Source organism: Takifugu flavidus, chromosome 9, assembly GCF_003711565.1.
Source record: "Takifugu flavidus isolate HTHZ2018 chromosome 9, ASM371156v2, whole genome shotgun sequence".
Lineage (NCBI taxonomy): Eukaryota > Metazoa > Chordata > Actinopteri > Tetraodontiformes > Tetraodontidae > Takifugu > Takifugu flavidus.
Window position 1 is genome coordinate 1,623,676 of NC_079528.1, and position 18,113 is coordinate 1,641,788.

The window sequence follows — 18,113 nt, forward strand, 5'->3', positions numbered from 1 at the left end:
AAACGAGCCAGTTTGGGCTTCTCACACCGGCGTTTCAAAGTCAACACTAATTAAAAAGAGGATCCATCGGAATCTGAAAGAAGGGGCAGAAACGGTACACGGTTCCATTTCCACTTAGCAGGAGACGGCTCTGCTGGCGGCAAACATTAAAAAGGATCAAGGTCAAAGGTAACCCCGACGTCTAGACCGGCCTCAGTGTGCCAATAAAGCTCCGAGTTGTTGTCGAATTGGTAATAAAGCGGCGGTAATAAAGCCAAGCCTCCATTATAAAGACCCATGTCGGGTTTTTGTTTTGATTGTTTTGCCTTTAATGAACACGGATCAATAATTTATCCTTTCATGACTTGTGAACAATAAAACGCTGGTTTCAACGCAATAATGTCAGGAGTGAATTTACAATTGATTGTCAACTCTATTTGTTTTAGCTCTTGCTGTGTATTGATGTCGGCTCCATTTTACCTTTTTCCCATTTTATTGTTGGTCTGTTCTTCTTGTCAGTTAATGAGGCTGAGCAGGTCAGCGTGCTGGTCGGATATCACAGGGAATATGTTAGCAGTGGCATGTTTGCTTCAGTTTTATTGCTTTTAATAATTGGCTCACCGTCTTTCGTCTTTTCTCTTGAGTTCTTCTGAACGCCACTGCAGTGCTGAGCGCCGAGACAAAAGTCTCTTCTGAGTTAATGGAGGGAGAAATCTTCTGTGATGTTGCAAACCGCGATGGATGCGCGAGGAAGCCTTTAGCCTCGTCTCATACAACCGTCCTCCTGATTTGTCTGCGGCGACTGATCGAGATTCCAGGTTTGAGTTCCTCGGAATGAGAAACGCAAACAACTCGATGGCTTCCAGGCACCACGGTACTGCCCCCCACAGTAAGAAGGTTCCGGGTTCGAATCCCAAGGAGGCCAGGGGCTTTTCTGTGTAAAGTTTGCATGTTCTCCACATACACAGATGCTCTCTGGTGCTCTGCTTTCCTCCTTAAAGTGACCTGAGGTGGGTGTTCGAGACTTCTCATTGGGATACCTTTAGAGGTGGCAGTAGACAAAGGTCTACTCTACTCCATCATCCATCCTTTACTATAAACTACCAGAACGGGTTTGGTAGTTTATAGTAAATAGTTTGGACCTCCCCGCCCCATTTCCAAATGGAGTCATTTAAAGAAAGAGCTTACATTTTGGGTGAACTATCCCTTTAAACGGGCTGACTGACGTGGCCCAACAGGTCTATGAATGACTGAACCGGATGACTGCACACACTTTGTCTCATTTCTTCCACTTCCTGCCAAAGCCGCAGTAGATAAAAAGAGGAGCAAAGACTGCGGGGATGGGGGATGGAGGATGGTTGTGTGTGTGTGTGTGTGTGTGTGTGTGTGTGTGTGTGTGTGTGTGTGTGCGCGCGCGTGCGTGCGTGGGGGGGCAATCAGGCACCGACAGTTACTACAAATGAGGCTTGCTCTGGATTCCTCAACAATCCCCTCTAATTGGGCGCCCAGAGACGGTTGTTTTTGTTCCTAAAAGGGTCAAATAAGTAATGCTCCTGTTGCTCTCCTGGAAGTCTTTCATGGTGAAACTAAATCAGAGCCGTGGTCGATGTGCGGAGCTCCGACTGATGTAAACAATATAACAAATCCAAGGACGTGAGAAACCGTTGAGGTCTGCCAGGGAAACGCACGAAGGCGAAGCATGAAACGATACTTTTCAGCTGCGTCACCGAGAAGCGTCGCTGCGTCTTATTGTTTAAACAGCTGCATTTTTCTTCATCAGAACTTAGAAAGCATCATTTTCTCATCCCCCCCTTTGATTAATGTATTGAAGAAAGTTTCTTTTCTTGTGCGGCTGTGCCTAAATATCCGCTCTTTCTGTCTCATCACGTCTCCTCACTGCGACTGTCTGAAACGCACCCTGTTGTCCAGGTTTGTGGTCTCATTCCAGCCCATGTAATGGTCCCCCAGTATAATGCATCAGCTGCACCAGGCTCAGACTTTAAGCAGACACAGACACACACACACACACACACACACACACACACACACACACACACACCTTTTGTGCATTAGTGGCCTTCTCCTTCACGCCAGCTTCACTGAAGCTAAATTATGCATGCATCAGGGGAGTAAATCAGCCCGGACACACTGACAAGAAAGGGCGAAGACAAATAATATTTTAAAATATGGCTGAAGTGATGCGTGCTGCCTTTTTATGTTGCACACGTAAACCGGTATCAGCGCCACCGTTGACATGCCGACGCAGTGATGGAACAACCTGCAGCAGGAACCTGTGTGGTTGAGGAACGCCTTGCAAAAAGGGGTCGTTGTCTGACACAGTGAGTACACAATAAACCCCGACGCTCTCAGTGTCCCCGCACAACCAAACCTGGAATAAAGCCATTTCGCCACCCACCCGGCGCTAGCTTCAGCAGCCATGAAATTACCGCTGGGAGCTTTCTTTCTTTTTTTCATTATAACCAAACGCTGCGGCCTTCGCTCGGAGCGGCTGCGGCGGAGGTTGATTGCTTTGATGTTGTGCCATGTCACAGGGCAAATTTGTTCAAAACAACATAAAATGGCCAGATCAAAGCGCCTAGAAGAGCGCAAAAATGGTCGTTCCTTTAACGAAAAGGCGAGCCTCCTTTTTCTACGTCGGGTCTTTGGCAGTTTCAGAGGACAACCCCGGCGTCATCGTTTCCTCGTCAGACCCCCGTGCACGGCCGCGGCTCCGTGCACGGCTGTGTACTTCATGTACCGAAATAAAACAGTAAGAAAAATAAGACAGTCTGGGGAACAAAGCCAGCCAGGGAAGAGATGGAGAAGCTTTGTAAAAGCTGTGGGTGGATTTTTCCTCTGTGGAAAGGCGCTCTTCTGTCCTCACTCGCGCACACATGCACCTCTGAAGATACAGACAGCCTGCTGCTGCTGTTTGATTTTTACATGTGCTGTCTTTTTGATTAGGACAACACTTGGCGGTGAGGCTGTTTTGGTGGTAGGCCTACTGTAAACCCCACATCAAAGCTTCGGTTCGGCTCTGCAGGGCCGGTCCGACTCTCCGTATCGCACCACACGCCGCATTTCCACCGCAGAGGTAAAGCTTCCGTCAGACCGTCAGATGATGTACCAGAGTTCAGGATATAGCTGTTTTACCCTCCATGGGTGGAGGGGCTGGGGGAGCCACGAGTTAAAGCACTCAGAGACCGCAGCGTCACTCCTCGACACCCACCCAGGACTGAATTTGTCACCTTTTTGGGGGGACATTTAGCAAAGGTCTCTGAGTAATTTAAAGATTGTGCTTGTAGTTTCTTAATGAACTACCGTAAATGGATGTGGGGGGCACAACAAAAATGCTAGAGATAGAGAAACAGGCACGATGAAGTAGCATCTTAGCTAACGTGATGTGACCCGCGTGATAAACTCCTCATGTTGCTGCTTTTTAAGGTTCACAAATCACCCTTCTTTCTAGTTTACTGACTCTTATTAATGGTGGCAAGGTGCTTCTTATTGTCCATCTCCTCTCCACCTTCAGATGCTCCATCAGATCCCCGTCTTATAATTTATCCCAGTCATTAGACTCGTGATGGCTCGTTGTCGGTTAATTAAAAGGGCATTTACAGGGGATGATTTATTAAACTAACTCAAAATCTAATTATGGAAATAAAACCATAAAACAAATAACAGGCTAACATACGAAGAGATAAAATATGATATCCAGAGCGCCATAAGTCACTTTGCAATAAAAATCTGATCTTTAATGGCTGCTGTTCACCATCATTGCCTCGGCAACAGCAGAGTGTGACCAAAGCTTCATGTTTTAGTCTAAAAAAACAACAATAAATGTCACTGGCCTCCACAGCTTTGCAGCACAGTTCTCTAACTTTTTTGGAATCTAGGTTGCAGACCAGTGCCAAATAGGCTAACAAGAGGAAAAGTCTTCTCTCTCTCCCAATCTGACTTTCATCTCCATTGTGCAAACACTGGAGGGATCTTCTGAGCCCTGGGAGCAAATGTAGCCCAGAGCAAACACTCACCAGGCCCCAAATATTGTCAGTATTTATTCTGGCTCCCTCAGAACACAAACGGAAGCAAAACATCTGGGGGAATATTTAGAAACGAGAACACACGGAGCTGCAGTTAATGAAGAGTGAGGCGGCTTTGACAGCTGGAATCTTTCATAATATTTGCATCGTGCTCATCCCACAGATGGATGAGGGACGATCTGAGCTGCTTATTGTAGGTTCTCTGCATTTGGAGGAGCTTAAAACAATTATATTCACGTATATATGTATTTTTTTTATTTGTTTGTTTTCTGAGAGGATTATTTAGTGTGAATGTGACAAAGCGGCTGTTCTAAACTGGTGTAACTTGACATTTTCCATCCAATAACTGGCCAGTTCATGACCACCGATGACATCATCAATAAATAAGGAATTCAAACCTTTTTCTTTATATTGCCAGAGAGGGATTCAAGCCTCTCTCCACATCGCTGTGGCAGTTGGAGCTGCTGTGAAGGGTCCACTCATCCTGCGTCTGCTGCAAACCACTTTGAAGCCCAACTCCACTACAGCTCTTCCCTCATATGTAGTCAAGCTTTAGTGAGGTTTCCTATGTTCTGCTCCTGGGTGGGTGTTTTTAGCTGTCCAGAGTAATATCATAGTAATACCTAAGAGTACTGACCTCCTGGATCAGAGGAATTCTGAAAGAGCACGTTTTTTATATTACTAATTAATCTATCTTTCTACTGAATGAACCATGCGTGTAAACCAGCCCTCTCCAGTTGCTCGGCCCATAGAGGATACAAGGATACAGTATACTCTTTATTTTGTCCTTTTGATGAACAGAGGTCCTGTAGCCGGGGTTTCAGGTGTCCATTTGTTAGCTTTATGCATTCCCTAGACCAGCCTCGGACACATTTCTTTTTCATTTCCTGCAACTCGTGGATAAACATTAGAGATTGATTGAATATGTCAGATATTCACACTCAGACAGCAACATGCAGACATTTGTGCAACTCAAAAACAGCATCAGAAAGCGGCAAATGTAGACAGGAGGGGGGAGAAAAATCTCAGACATTGATTTTACATTGACAAGTGCACCAAGTTTCGCAGGTGCATGAACGCAAATGCCTAAACCGTAGAGCTGAGCCACAAATTCACAGTACTTAGTTGCATGATGCTGCTGCTGGCAAGAACTTTACACAGTCAAGAATTAAGTGAGCGGTAGATGCCGGAGGATTGTTTGTATGAGCTGAAACAGTTGGCACACACACACCCGCATGCACGCACACACATATACAGTATATATGTAGTTCAATTCTGAAATTCCAAGTCAAATTCCAAGTTCCCAGACACCCTGGACAGTGCTCAGCGGGGTGTTGCTGCACATTAGAGACCCTCATTTAGCGACGGGTTGACAGTCCAGAAGAGAAGAGACCACTTCTAGTCTCAGTTCAATGACCAGTTCTCCATACGTATGTTTGAGGTTTCCATCCGATCCTCTTCGAGAACCTTCAGATTGTGCTCGATTGTACTTTATTTCTCAGCCACAATGTCGTTGATGAAGATGTTTATTATTATTTTATCTTTTCTTCCTATGGATTAGTGTACTAGCATTGGTATCAGGATGGAATAATACGGTGGAGTCAATGAGTGGTGGACACTGAAGCTGAAGGTCGGTGGCTAAGGCAGAGAGGAAAGTGGCCCAGAGCATCTGTAATGGCTATAAAAGAGAGAGAGAAGGGAGGGGGAGAGGGAGGGAGAGAGAGAGAGAGAGAAAGAGAGAGGGGGAAATGGAGGGCTGTGGCACTGCACCCTAATGAGAGGCAGGCAACCAAAGAAGCCGGGCAATAAGATTAGATGCAACTCAATTCAATTACTGCTGAGCTGCCACGGGTGACACTTCCAAACTCATCCTGTTAAGACCCGGTTCACAGATGAAGAGGAGGGCTGCAGCGCTCGCTCAGCTACACTACGCTACGCTGCCGCCGTGGCTCATTCCCAAAAACCTCTCCTACATGAGCACACGGGGCTTCATTAGGCTCCGCTGGGGTTTGATAGCAGAATCTGAGAAACGTTGTGATCTCGACATAATTCGCTGCCATCTACACACCGCTGCACAACCTGCAGGCTGGTCGTACAGCGCTGCATCCAGGGTAGGGGGAGGTTGAGCGACATGTTTTGGGCTGAAAACCTAAGAGCTTGTCTCCAAACCAGGGTTCCTCTATGTGACCGCTCTTTGAATCAAACCTTAAAACAAAAATAAATAGTTTTAAAATGTCCATGAAAACACACAATAGCAAAAACTAGGAATACAAGTGCAAACGTGTCTGTTGTAGCTGGCCCACGGCCTTCTTGCTGGGAGGCAATAGTCGTGAGCTCGATGCCTGGAGAGGACTCCTGACTCTCGGTTGGGTCATCCAGCTTGGTGGTAGCAACAGCAAGTAGGGATCACACACTGCAACAAGGCTGCATCTGCAAGTGTGCAGAGCTCAAAGTCACAAAGACCTTCTAGTGCCACGGAGGAGAGCGTGGAGCCGCTCTGGAAAGGGTGTCTGTTATAAATCAGTGGTGTTTGTGTAGCTTTTGTAAATACAGGCTTAGCAGAGACAAGAAGGGACGAATAAACAACAAGGAACAGAGCTTCGTAGAGCTGCCAAATGTGTCTCTGCATCATGTTTTGCCTGAAAAAAAAGACTGTCCGGTGAATCTTTCTCTGCTGCTGCTGTATCGACAGGTTACAAACCAAACTGGTGTTTGAAGGCGCTGCCAACGGTTTAGGAAGTCAGAGATCAACTGGTTGGAAGCTCTTTAGCATAAACTACGATGCTCTGAAATCAACAACAGTGGGTTTCTGATCTCTGAGGCTCAACAGCTAAAGCGCATGTTAGCGTAGCAGTAGCGGCGAAGCACAAAATCTGAACTATGTGTATTAACAAACACACCCTTGACCCTCTCCACCATGACGCTGCAGTTATTGACATTATTCTGTCTGATCATTCCTTGCTTCCCATTTCTGAATAACACCGTGTCCTCGTTAGCGGCCGCTCCTGCGTTTTTCCGTAAAAGCAGAAAAGTTGATTGAGATAAAAATATACAAATAAATATAAAATCTGTGAAATAAACCATGCGTGTTGCGTAACCCCAAGACCGACAGTCTGTGACAACCTCCCGCTCCCTCCTGTCTCCAGTGAACAACCGCATCATGCATGCTTGAATTCAACTAAAAAAAAAAAGATTACGCAATCTACTCCCTTGCATAGTTATTTTATTTCTTCATGTATTTCATGTAATTCCCTTATCAGATGGACAAACGCAGCAGTTGTGCTATGCGGCTGTGTTTACATGCTCCTATGTTGATTGTGCACGATGCTCCTGACAGAGCTGAACATGTAAAGGTCTCCTTGTCTCCATGATTAGCTGTGAGATGTGTGATCAGCTGAAGCCGCTCGCCGCCGCTGTCGCTCCGTCTGTGCGGCGGGGATTTATAGATGGCGATAAAGAAATCGTGTCATTGTCTCCCATTATTTATCTAGTCGACTGTATCACATTTTTCGACACGGCGCAGCTGTATCGCTCCTGGAATCACAGAGTTTATTGGGATTTATAGTTGTTGGAGACACATATATAAGTGGCAATAGGATCTGAGCGGGTGGGGGTGGTGGACGTGTCGGCCGCTGAAGCATTAATTAGGATTCACCCAAGAAAGTTTCAGTTTAGCATAATAAATGTGTTTTAATGGGCCGGCATCAGATTACACTGAAAGGATTTGGATTTTGGTTAATCTAAAGCAAGCTTTTCTGCTGACTGCGGGGGGAGAAAAAGTTAATCTATTTCTGGCAAAATCGCTGTATTTACCGCTGCCAGATTTCATCTATTAATTTCTGTCCATGTATAGAATATTCTGTAAATCTCAAATGAATTGTTCCAGCCCGGTTCAGCGCGGGCCCGGGGCTACAGATGAGTGGAGCGCAAATCAGCTATTTCAAAATAAAGGCAAATTTAACTCAAATCAAACATATTCCCTCCATTTGCTCAATCAGAGCTGGAACAATCAGTTTTAATTCCACCTTTTTGACATTGGACATTTTCTGTGTTCTGTCTTTGTCAACCCTACAGCACAGGGACACATATTTGAAGCCATTATGTACCTGCACATTGGCCTATTGTTACTAAAAGTTCATATAATTTACCTCTATTTGCAATATTTTAAACCATGAGACAGTTCATAAGAGCTCTTCCTGTTGGGAATGCTACCATGCTAGTATTAGAGCATGTATATGACCATTGCATTAGGTGTGAGGAAGCAATGATGCAGTGCTCATCTGTATTGTAAAATAATGAGGAAAATGTGCTAAAATGTCTAGAACCCCTGAGATGTGGCCTCATGAATTACTTGCACAAAAAATGTTTTTCCAGGCCGATTTTTCCTGCAGGATCTTCTCGCTCTTCTGGTCAAATGAAGCTTCAGTTTTGGCGACTCGCTGTGCAAAATTGTGCAAAGTTCGGTCTCACGGTGCTGCAGGCTCGCGTGTAGTTCCAATTGGGCAAAGCAGGTTTCATGGTTTGGTGATTATCCGTGTGGATTGGGGAAGAAGAGAAGGGTAGAAGCTGTAACACTAATGCAATAGGACCATGGCTAATGCAGGCGCAGTCGGAACCATAGGTGGACACCCTAAAGGCTGGAGTGGGGGAGGAGGGAAGGGGGGACTCTGCTGGATGGCAGGGAGCTTGAGGTAGAGCCAGGACCATGTGTTCTCCTCAGCTGGGGACCAGAGGCAGAATTGGGTCAGACCACAAACCGGGAAACAAGAGCGGTTTTGATAGCGATGGTGAAACAGGAGAGCGAACAGCTGGTGCTAAAGAGCGTTTTCAGACCCGGCGTCCAGTGCCGGCGATCTTTCTGCCACGTTGGTTCCGCTGAAGGGTCAGAAGAGGAATGCACTTGCCCAAAGGCCGAGTCAATTACCAGATTTGGCAGTTCTGAGCGGCGGTCATTCCCAGGACAAGGTGTAACTAGCAAGCAACGACGTACAAGTACAAAGATATAAATGATGAAGTAAACCGGTCTGACTAAACACCGGCCAGAGATTCTGTTCTGCTTCCCACGGACGCACAGACTCCTCCTTTGTCCACAGTCTAACCAAAGACCAGCAGGGTCTTCATTAATATCCATCATCTTCATTCATCTTTTGTTTTACATTATCAAAGAACGACGTCGCCACTGCGGCGCGCAAGCTATCCTTCCGGGAAGAAGGAGGACATTGTTCATTCCGGGGCGAGTGGCCGGATCGTGGTTTCTCTGTTAAATGAAAATATCCCACGTGTGAATTAATCATCACAGCGTTTCTTGCCCCGTTCCCCTGGTCACATCCTCTTTTACCACCGGCCTCCATGAATCTTTCATTGCCTCGGTCTTGAAAAGCGCCGGCCTTGTCCTCCGAGGAGAGGAGAGGAGAGCGAGGCCGGCGGCGTGCCCGACGCCACTGTCACAGTTAACATGTTGCCGAGCTAAGTGCCATAATTTCATCTGTGCCAAGTTCAATAACATGGCCCGGTGATCTTTTCATAAAGCGGCAATCCGATTCCTGTCCTTTCAACTCCTCCTATTACTCTCTCAATATGCAAATGTTAATTCACCCTCGTGCAAAGTTTGGACAATATTTGACGCCCGGAGACGGGAACGCTGTTTGAGATTGTAATGAGATGACCGTTCACCTCTGGATTCAAGCAGGATTCTCTCCAGAATAAATTAACTGCTTAATTCCTGCCTAACTGTCTTCCTCCCGCTAATCCTCTGCGTCACGCTCGCTCTTTGGCTCTCGTCTCCTGCAGGTTTCTCCATCCTGCAGGCCATCATGGAGGCAGCGGTGGCTAACAACTGGCAGGTCACCGCTCGCTCCGTCAGCAGCACGACGGACGCCGCGGAGTTCAGGCGCATCATTGAGGAGATGGACCGGCGGCAGGAGAAGCGCTACGTGATCGACTGCGAGGTGGATCGCATCAACACCATATTTGAACAGGTGAGCCTGCAGGTGAAGTCCTGCGGGGGCGGGGCGGGACAAGGACGAGCATCGGGAGAGTGAAAGTTGTGGTTGGAAAGGGCGACAGGCACATTTCATGATGGGAAAAGTACAGTAGTGGAGCTTAAAATTCCAATTCTGAGCTCCTCTAATTAATATGCTTATTGCTAAGTAAGGATCAAACTGCTAAATATAACTTGAAAGAGAATCCCAGCGAACACTCGGGCTCTCCACTCCCCTTCAGCTCCACTCAGACCCTCAGCTTCTTTTTAACCAATTGTGTTGGTTTGGTGGCTGCAAGACTTAATATTTCATCGTGTTGTTTCGCGGTTGTGCTTCTTTTTTATTGGCCGCAGCAACAACAGTTAAAACAACCACACAAACGTGGCTGAACATACTTCACCATTAATGGTGGGCAGATGTTGGTAAAAGGAGCTGATGAACGTTCTCAGGCTTTTTTGGAAGAAGAAAAAAAATGACTTAATCCCATAATCCTGTATCGTAAAAATAATTGTCCTACTGTAGCCAATAAAAAGACTATAATGATATAATATAATCGTCCCTATTCACGGATGTGGAAATGCCACTATTTAAGCCACTCTTTTCTCACCTTTAAGAAGCTAATAATAACCCTAGAATCCTATTTGAGTGCATTTGCTGTTTGTCAAACATTTGACATTGTTCACTCCCCTCTGGAGCCACATTTCACATCTAAAATTCAGTCCGCCTCCAGTCAAACCGACATTTTCTGCCACCTCGGGTGGTTCGTATCGCACGGCTGCCAAGCGTGCGTGTGACTGACGGCTGAGATCCACCCAGAACGCGCAGGCGGCCGTAATTAGCAGATCATTAAAATGCCCGTGGTTGCTGCGCTGCTGCTCCTGCACAGCCGCTGGCCCCGCGTCAGGAGTGGGGAGCGCCTCTCTCCTCTGACGATGGGGGGCATTTGTGTACAGGAGCTGAGCACATTTAAGGGTCGTTTCCTGCTGAAGACGCGTGAAGCTGGTCGACGTGATCAGTCTTTTTGAGAAGCTCAACATTGGGTGTATTTTATTGGCGCCTTGTTTCCAAACATGACGCGAGAGAAGCAGCTCGACAGCCTGAGGTTGAGAGTCGTGAGGGGGAGCAGCCGTTTAAAGAGGCCGCTGATGAAGCCTCCTTTTTAATACTCTTCTAACAACCCCAAATCCCTCCTCTCCGCTATCATTTCCAGCGCTTGAGGAGGAAATGAAAGTTCCACCAGCGCTCGTAGCGGAGGAAACACAATTAGGGTGAATGTGCCTGGTGAGGAGCCGCTGTTTGCTCCACTTCTCCAACCTCCAGCCCTCTGATTGCTGCTCCACAATTAGATTCTGCTTGTTAACATTCATTTAGATATTGGCTGGTGTCTAACTACCAATATCCCCTTGACAACAGTTTCAGCTGGGAGTCTTTTTTTGTTTGTTTTTTTGTTTTTTTTACCAATCTAATTTAATCCCACAGTCAGAGTTTGAAGCAGAACGGCTTTTTGTATTAATTTGTGGTCTTTAATTTAATTATTGTGCTATGGAGCAAACCCCTCTCCCCCCAGAATTAGCAGAAACAGCTAAAAAATGGATCCAGTTTCCAAGAAAGTTCTGAATATTAGTGGTTTCTGCTGTAATTCTTTTTTTCACTCACTTGCACATAATACAAGGACACGGGGCAATGACGTGTTGTTGTTTTGTTGTTCTACTTTTCTTTAATGTTTCTCCCCCTCCAACCATCACCCACATTCATTTGTTTGAATTAGTTTGAGGCCCAGGGAGCAGCAGCAGTTCTACCAGATGTTGTTTCAGCCTCGGTGTCATGGACGGCACCTTTTTCTTATTAATGCGCCTCTAACACCCAAGGACCCCCCCCCCCCCCCCCCCTTCCTCTGCAGCTGGGGGGTCCCTCGCTGGATCAGGAGCGAGAACTCGTGCACAGCGTCCGTCAGCGGCGTGACGCAACGTCGGCATCTCGAAGCCCTCAAGGTCGGAGCCGCTGAGCGGGGATTGGCCGGCCCGGCCCGGCCCTCCGGCTGCTGGATCTGAAGCGAGGATCACTTCAGTGGCTTAGTTTTATGATCGAAGCCAGAGAAATCCCTCCGACCCAACGTCTTTATATCAGGTGATAAAGTTCATGGAGTGTAGCGTTATCTTGACTAGAAACGTGTTAAGCTTCCACAATCTGGACCAATTGCGGCCCATAAAACCCACAACCCTCAGCGCAGCTGTTCATTAGCGGCACTTTTGAGCTCGTCTCAGCTAACGGTTCGGTCCTGCCGGGCCCATGTTGGCAGCATCATTTCACCGCACTTTCCACCATTTAAATAAGGCTTCTAAATCAACAGCCATTAGAACTATTTACTCAACTTTACGCGGCTGTTTCGGTTCTGGGCTGCTTTATTGCATCAGAACTCAGTAATGGAACCAAACAACATCCTCCTGTTGGATCTGAACGCATCCTTAATTTGCACCGAATAAAATTCTCACCTATTTTTTATTAGCACACAGTCGTATTTTTTAATCATTTCAAGCTTTCTGTAAGATAATATTTTCAGTAATTAAATTAGGCATTTATGAGGTTTTAGGTAAGGTGAGGAAGTCCTCAAACTTTATTTATGCGCAGACATTAAAAGTTTTCTTTTACGAGATATTAGAGAACAACAAATACGGCATCTAAATGCACACTACATATTTTTAATGAGCTTATTAGTGATGGCGCCTGACATCACTGGAACGGGTTTAATTGCTTTCTGACACGTTTCAGTGTTTACTGGGTTTGTCTCTTTGTTCTGAGTCTGAATTGTATTTTGGCAGTGAAGCAAATTTTTTAAAGAAAATCAGGTTATGGAAAACTTTTGATTTTGAGCTAAAAGCAAATTTTCAATACAAAAAAACATATTTTTAAAATTTGCATCACATAAACACACATCATAGTATATCTATGTTTGTGAGGACTGCATTCTTCAGCCCCAAATCTTACCCATCACAACTACCCCCCCCCCCCAACAGTAAACCTTGAATAAATACTAACCTGAACCCACATCTAACCTTCAAACAGCCCTTTGTAGCTGCCAGGACCAGCCAGAATGTCCTCACGTCCCAGAAATGTCCTCACTATTCTAGTGAAACGCATATTCATACACACACACAGTGAATGCTTGAGTCCTAACCACCATTTATTTTATATCCTAACTTTATGCTTCACGTAGCAGGAGACACGGTGTGTAAAGCTTTATCCCAGCACCGCCGCTGCATCAGCTCCACGTCGGAGCAGAGTAAACATTGTGTTTTGGGATGCTGAAGAGGAAGCTACACCCGGCGTCACCAGCAGCCACTCGGGCTTTATCGTCTGAGGATTTTCTCCGTCAATAGACCGCAGTGCAGATAAATTAACCCAGTGGCAGTCCTTCCCTTACAACAAAAAAATAGTCCCTGCTAGCTCCGCTCAGTAAATTACACCCAGGAAGGCTTCACTGTAGCCTCATTTATCATTAGAGACGTCGGTGCTTCGAAGGGAATCTCTGGCAATAACGGACAGCAATTAATGATAAAGGTGGATTTTATCAGTGCTTCTGTTTGTGTTCATGTTCCCATGATTAGCTAGCTAAAATGCTGCTGAAATCAGAGAAATCTTGCTTTTCAGCTCCTTCATAAAGACCTAAATAATTGTCAGTGAATGTGGATGTTGATTAATGACGGATTGATTGATGTCCGCCCAAAGAAGTCTGTTGTTTTCCTGGTGTTTTCCAGCCATGGGAACAATCTGTAACAATCGGAACGCCTGTCTGACGGCGCATCTGCTCCGTTTTAGCGCCATTCCTCCGACGGGTTGCAGATGCAGCATCATGTCTGCTTTTGTGTTTCTACTTGGCAACGTTCCTGCTGCACAATATCTGTGCTGGCGTCTGCTCAGCGGCAGCATCCAGCTCGTCCCAGGTAGACAGACAGACGCCTGTCTGACAGACAGACGTGGGGGGGTTGAAAATACTCTCTGTTGTCTGGGACAGGCCCAGGGCACGCAAGCTGTTCAAAGACAGCCGGATCTCCAGCACTCTGCCAGTCACAAAGCTGCAATTCCGCCCAGGACGGGAGACAAAAACGTGGCAGGATTCAGAGGAACACAGACGTAAGAGAGGCGCATCTGGGGACGCAGACGTGAAGGTACCCAGACCGTCTCTCCAGGAGCCGTAGATCCCCCCTGTCCCCGTTTCTGCCAACGCATGAAACACCCCGTGAAGCTCGCAGCTGGATGTATTGCAGAAGGTAAAATCTGTGACTGAGGGAGATAAGATACCGAGAGAATAAGTAGCTTGTAAAACTGTCGTCGATAGGAAGAAGTTCCTCAGCACCGCTGTGGATGGAGCACTGGAGTAAAACCCACGACCTGGGAAAGACTCTTCGCTTCTCCGCGGTGCTTTTTTTTTTTTACAGAACTACTCGTAATTAGAGGCAAAAATGTAGTTGTCTTCACCAGCACACGGCAGAAGTTGTGTCTGATCCCAGTATCAGCCCGCCGTCCACAGTGACTTGGGAGTGGAAGAGAACTTTAATCCAGACTATTCCTGCGTCTCATCCGCAGTCGGTTTAAATCCACCAGCTGCACTGTGGTTTCCTAACTCTGATTATAGAATTAACTGAGATTAAAGGGGAATCATTAAAGGCACTCTGACGTGTGTGCCCCGTCTGCAGCCAGTGAGCTGTGATTAGAATATATCGCTGCACTTTTCTCTCCGAGCGCTCTTTAGCTGGCCATTTTCTGCTGATAAAGCCGGGCTTCTCGCGGCCCCGTCCTTGTTTCTCGCCAGGGTGTCCAGCCTCGTGTTGTCCTCGGAGCAGCAGCGATGATCTGAAATTGAATCAGCTCTTTTTATAATCTTGGTGAAGCGCCAACAGAAGAGGCTCCGGCCATTTTCACAGGTTATTGCCAAGACAAGCCCCTCAGCAGTTCCACTCCATGATATCCACATCTTTAATGCATTCAAATGATGTTTTTTTGTCCCAACAAACTTTGACAAATGGTCTGACTGAAATGCCCACAGACAGGGAAGGTCAAGTCAAACTGATTACCGATCAGTCTCCAATGGCTGGACCTCGAGAGAGAAGGTAGCACTGGAGAAGTGGTGAAAACTCAACGTATCACATTTTATGGCAAATGAGATTTTAAGGGTTTAATTAAAGTCTGGAGCTGAAATCTAGTGTGAGATTCTGAATCATTAATGTCATCAACCTGTTTTAAAAACAGTACTTTGATAAACTGAAAGCTAAATACAGCATATACATTTGAATAACATTTACTATGCTACGTTTACTATATGCTGTGGGGTTGCTATGGCATCCTCCACCTCGCTACATCATTAAAACTTGCTCTGTTCACTTCTTATGGAATTACATCATTATTTTATAAACTGTAAGTCCCAGTGAATGTTATGGCATTTACAAACACTAGGGCTCTCGTTCTGTTTGTGCAGAGGCGAACTGCACGCGTGAAAGGTCAGATGTAGGGGAAAACGGCCTGGCGTTTAATGGAAATGTGCTGCTTCCACGCAGAACTCTGTAACTACAGAGGAAGTGTCTGCGCGAGTGTCTGGGTGAGTTCAAGGACACCCCGATTGTCGGGCCTCTGTCAGGCTGTCAAGCCCACCGCTATGACAGAACAATAGGCGGTGCCGACGGAGGATTTGGGAGAAAAAATGTGGCATTAGGGGACACCTGACACAATTCTTCTCCTCGGTGACACTTGGGGAAACAGTAACGGGTTTGATAGGATCGGGTTTATGTGTCAGCACCCTAGAGCTGATTAACAGTCCTTTACTCTAACCACAATCTAAGGAAAGTAGATATTATATAAATTTTAGAGGTGGTTGGGGTTTTTTAGGGTAACAAAGTTGAAAATTTGAGCTGTAATTGATCTATAATAATTTAACAGCAGGCACATTTTTGATCCCTAGTAAATAATGCTAAACTTAGCTTGAGCTGTTAGCCATAGCGGTTAGCCCAGCAACAGGGTTGATTCCTGCCTCCAGCATGGGTCTGACTATAAATCCATCGATGTTTCACCCCCTTATCGTCTGTTACAAGCAGTCATATTTCTATGAGCACTAAATAGTACTGAAGCGAATAGGTGACCTTCAGGATACAGGGGACGCCACCTTAATCCAGTGATGTCATTTACGAGTTCCTGCTCAATTGCATTTAACTCTTTTGAAACATAAAAAAGGTCCATGATTTGCCTGATGGCATAAATGAAATCAAATCTGTTAAAAACAAAAAGATAAAAACCTGTCCAGCTGTTTCCTTTGGCTAATGCTAAGCTTCAGGCCACAGCTGTGTTAGAACATTTGGATGTTAAATTCTCCCAAATCTAAGCCTTTATCATCTAAAATTATGGAATAAGGTTGATTTTCTCCTTTCTTTAACTGCGTTCATTTAGGTTCCTGGTCTACTGATATCTGTGGAGACAGCAGTCTGTCTGTCTGTCACCACTGGAGAGCTTTTTTTGCTTCTGCCTAATTAAAGGTGTTTGCTGGGAGAAGCTGACGCGAGCTGGCCCAGATTCTCCGTATCTCCGTATCATCGGTGTCTCGCTGTGTTCCATCCTACGGCTGCCTCTTGTAAATGCTGCCAGGCTGGCTGTGAGCAGTGGGAGGGGGGAGAGAGGTGGGAGGATTTCATTCTTCTTCCTGGCTCTGGGCTGGGGTGAGGGGAGTTGACGGTCAGAGTCAAGGTTAGCGCTGGGGTTCGTCCAAGAAAAAGGAAGCGGGTAGGATTCGGAAAGTCGGCCGCGTGAGTGGCCCCAGGAAGCTGTGATCCCTCTGACTCTGATATCAGTGCTCCAGAAATGTCTGAAGCTTGGATAAATTAATCAGAAGAGTCGTCTGCAGCTACTCCTGCGTTATTGTCGCTCCCGCTTTACTGCGCGTTGCTTCATCTGCCACCGTGTTGGCGGTCAGGCCTCATCATTAGCTAATGTGTCACAACGCTGATCCACCCAACATATGAGTGAAAAGCGACGATCGGCGGCGCAATCTCGTCCCGTATTGCGAGAACACACAGCACAGACGACGAACCCGGTGTGTCGGAACACACGTGTAACCTGCTGATCGAAGCGGAAACACGTGTTTCTGTGTTTGCAGAAGCGCGGATGAGCTGTGGATGAAAGGCGCGTGCTTCCAGGTCCGTCCACAGCGACACCGGCAACACTGCGGAAATCACAGCGTGCACAAAAGTTAGGCCTGATTATCGTGCGGAGGATGAAACTGTGGAATGAAACAGGGCTTCCGGTCTGTACAGTAGAGATGTGGCGGCTGAGAACAACACTTGCTATTTTCAGAGGGGCTGTGTGGGCTGAAACATGCTGTTGTGCTCCAAAGGTGCGATGTTTTCAGAGCGGGGTGAGATCTACATCTTCGCCGTCTCTCTCAAAGAAACCCGTCCTCCGTCTTTTCCGCTGCCGACTCCTGCAATTACAGGCCGCCGCTGCGGCCGATGCAGGGCTCCCTGCTCTCATCTCATGGGTGGTTTACTCTATTGATCTCTCGCTCCCACAGGTCGTGACCTTGGGGAAGAACAGCCGTGGTTACCACTACATCCTGGCCAACCTTGTGAGTAGTAATCAGGCGGCTCCCCGGAGGGGGGCAGGACCTGTCCTATTCTGCATGTGCATTAACGTTAACCTGCATGCACTCTATCTGAGTTCCAGGCTTTTGTGTTTAAAAAAACAAATCCACCATATTTTTCCCTTTTATCATTTTTGTTGTGTTTGTTCATCAATCATAATGTGGCAGACAGACCGAATTGTGTTTTTCCTTGTAAATGAATGTCCCGCGCCATAAATAAAGAGCATTCAGCCTTTCACAACGAGCTTTGCGGAGCTGCCATCTCTCTTTCTCTGCCAGAGGAGGGAAATATTCATTTGGCCTTGAGGATTTAAAAGTGGAGGCCAGCGCTCTCGCTCGCTGATCCTCTGCTGCCGTCTTCCTCGACTGTAACAGATGTTAGAATGCAGCAGTCAGTAAGACACCATGACATACACAGCCATAAAACACCTAATACGTCCACACAGGGGTTACATTTATTGACATTGTATCCCATAAATGTGGCTGCAA

General features: G+C 46.5%; 1 protein-coding gene across 5 annotated transcripts in view; it reads left to right on the top strand.

The window, feature by feature from the left end:
• The window catches only part of gria3b (glutamate receptor, ionotropic, AMPA 3b), a 71,327-nt gene that overhangs the window by 25,980 nt on the left and 27,234 nt on the right, over positions 1–18,113 (top strand). For all 5 annotated transcript variants that reach the window (XR_008952016.1, XM_057042885.1, XM_057042884.1 and 2 more), the window contains exons 4-5: positions 9,813–10,000; positions 17,556–17,609. Coding sequence is in view for 4 of the 5 variants with exons in the window: in XM_057042885.1 (XP_056898865.1) it covers positions 9,813–10,000; positions 17,556–17,609 (242 nt within the window). In the remaining variant the exon portion in view is untranslated. The remainder of the gene's footprint in view (positions 1–9,812; positions 10,001–17,555; positions 17,610–18,113) is intronic.